This window comes from Manduca sexta, unplaced genomic scaffold (assembly GCF_014839805.1).
Source record: "Manduca sexta isolate Smith_Timp_Sample1 unplaced genomic scaffold, JHU_Msex_v1.0 HiC_scaffold_2049, whole genome shotgun sequence".
NCBI lineage: Eukaryota > Metazoa > Arthropoda > Insecta > Lepidoptera > Sphingidae > Manduca > Manduca sexta.
In genome coordinates this window covers 1,957-4,586 of record NW_023592974.1, presented here as the reverse complement: position 1 = coordinate 4,586, position 2,630 = coordinate 1,957, and the positions used below count along the sequence as shown (strand labels likewise).

The 2,630-nt window shown below is 43.7% G+C and overlaps 1 protein-coding gene across 1 annotated transcript; it reads right to left on the bottom strand.

Annotated features, from left to right (window-relative positions):
• Positions 1-1,136: 1,136 nt before the first annotated feature.
• On the bottom strand, positions 1,137-2,206 carry LOC119191870. The gene has a single exon (XM_037445730.1). It carries the CDS (start codon positions 2,151-2,153, stop codon positions 1,254-1,256), a length of 900 nt encoding a protein of 299 aa, XP_037301627.1. The 5' UTR covers positions 2,154-2,206; the 3' UTR covers positions 1,137-1,253.
• Positions 2,207-2,630: the final 424 nt, after the last annotated feature.

Sequence of the window (2,630 nt, the reverse complement as noted above, 5' to 3'; positions counted from 1 at the left end):
CTACAGGGAGCTCTTTTTAATTCGAGCAACGAACATTACATAAACTAACACGTAAATCTAAATCGTAATAAAAACGACTTTAATCAATCTACAGAACCACGCCTTGCCGTGGCGGTATCAGAACACCCAGAATCAATAAAACTCCGGTGTCCGTGTAACATTTTTCCTAAACAAGAACAGTGGCAGTTTACTTGGAAAGAGACATTGGTACGTGCGCATTAGGCCGCTCCCAACTTCATTTATTGTTCAAAGGACGTATTGGTCTTGTGTGCCCTTCATGTTTAAAGTAAAAGGGTTGTTGTTTTGATTCGGTTTCACATAAGCAAAATACAAATACACAATCTCCAATTGACTTCACTGACAGCTATCTACCCTAACAAGTTAGTACATAATTATCTACATTTCACAAACACCATGAGTCGGCAACAGTATTATTTTATGGTAAGACAACCTCACTGACAGTGGGGTTGGCAGTTAGCCAGTAGAGTTGAAAACATTGTAAATAGATCGGTCACAGTCGTAAATACAGAAGTTTAAAAGTCGTCAAAAACTATTCAACTTGCCTATTAATATTAAATAATAAGTACATGTATGTGCCTATAAAAGACTAATTCGGCGGATATTTATTTTAAATAGTACTTTTACGTGGAACACTATGGTGAATAATGCCAGCGAAGATAAGCGACTCGAATTTGTTTTCTTTTTAGATTTACTATAGTTACCGATCAAGTGTGGGCAAAATAAATGATACACGGAATGAGCGTATGCAGGTACATAACTCACGATATCGGCGTGGCATGAGAACATCAACGTGATGAAACATCAATATCATAACAAAAACAAACTATTTACATGAATGACTAAAATTTAAACAAATCAACGTATCGACACTATCGTTTCTTACATTTCTTCATATTCAGAAGCACATTTTCACAGCGTACACTCGAGTGTATAAAATGTATAAATTTCGCGTACAGCAAAGGAATAGTTCAAACCGGTACCTCGCACAAATTCATTGGTTTCTTTGGTCACAATTTACACTGCTTAAACTATACGAGATACCGTACGTATACTTATCAAAGATTTCATTCAGTATATTTTAAAATCAAATGATATGTCAAATTTTATTAAAGGTGATATGTTAATGCCAATTCAAAAATAATTAATTATGTAAGTATATGAAAATAACAATGTCGATACTTCAATTTGCCATCTAACACATAACAGCCGACGGCAAGCTCTACCGTCAGCGACTAGAACAATGTTTCCCGCGAATGTGAAACGCGGTCAAACCGTAGCGGTAATTGAACGGGGCGGCTGGCGAGCTCGGTGCACTCGCCGACCGCCGCCGCTTCACCACCACCGCTATCCGTCGAAAACTGTTCCACTTCATCATCCGTAGAGTCCGCATCGTCCTCCGCAAATACAGAGTCCGCGCCTACTGACGCTAATTCGCATTCTACGGCATAGGACGGGCCCACACTGCCCACGGACGCGAGCGGCGCGAGACGTTCGCTCGGACACGGCGACAAGCGACGCTCGGGCAGCGAACACACAACTGAGGAACCACGCCGCTCTAAGTAAGAACTTCCTGAACTCGAACAAGTCGCAGAACTGAGTCGCCGATCGCGCGGTCCTGCTGACGGTCGCCGCTCCGCGAAACGTAAGGCAGAGCCTGGCAGCGAATCTCCTCGAGGGGCAGACAGCCGACGAGGCGGCGTTAACAGACTACCGTATCCACCACCGTATGAAGCGAAGCGTGATGTTCGCGGCCAAGGTGGCTCCTCGCCGATAGACGGACGAGATCGGGCGCGTTCCGACAGCGCCTCTTCCAAGGCAGCCGTGAGCTGCCGTTCTTCTTCGACCGCTTGTTCCTCAGCGACGACGGCCTCCGCTAGTTCTACGATTTTGGGATCATTAAGAGCTTTAACCGATTTACTACGGCTCTTGTAAACGATCAAAAAGACCATTAATGCAAAAAAGCCGCCCAGCGTAGCGGCTATGCGCACACCGGTCATGACGTCATAGGTGGCATAAAATTCGATGCGCACCCGATCGCGCTCGGCTGCATGTGAACTCTCTGTGGCGTTCTCAGCCGCACTCGACTCTCCACCACTCCAACCATCTTGGCGCTCCATTGTGTGGTCAAGCATTCATCGCCTGTAAACAAGCATTAGGCTATATAATTTGTACAAGTTCTTATCAATCTAATACTACAAAGCTTTTAAGATAAAAAGTGCGCCATGCCGATAAGCCTACATAATGTAGAGGATAAAGCGCAAAGTTATCCATCGCAGAGCATTTAAAAGACAGCGGTTGATTTTATTACTACTATTGTTTTGATGTAAGTTATTAGGTACCAAACGTAATATATCGATGTTTCTAGTAAAACAGGCGAGAGCGAACAACAATGTTGTCTCTAGAGCGATTTCCGTTTGCCAGTTGCAGCGGACTCTCGACTCCCGACGTATCTGGGACGCGGCGAGCGTATCGTATGATGATGCTTTGCTTTCAGAATATAACCTCTACATACGATTTAGACGCATGCTGGAATTAGAACGTGGACTCTACTAGATTGATTATATCTGTAAATTCTAGAAGTAATGTTCCGCATTCCAAAAGTTTCTCAA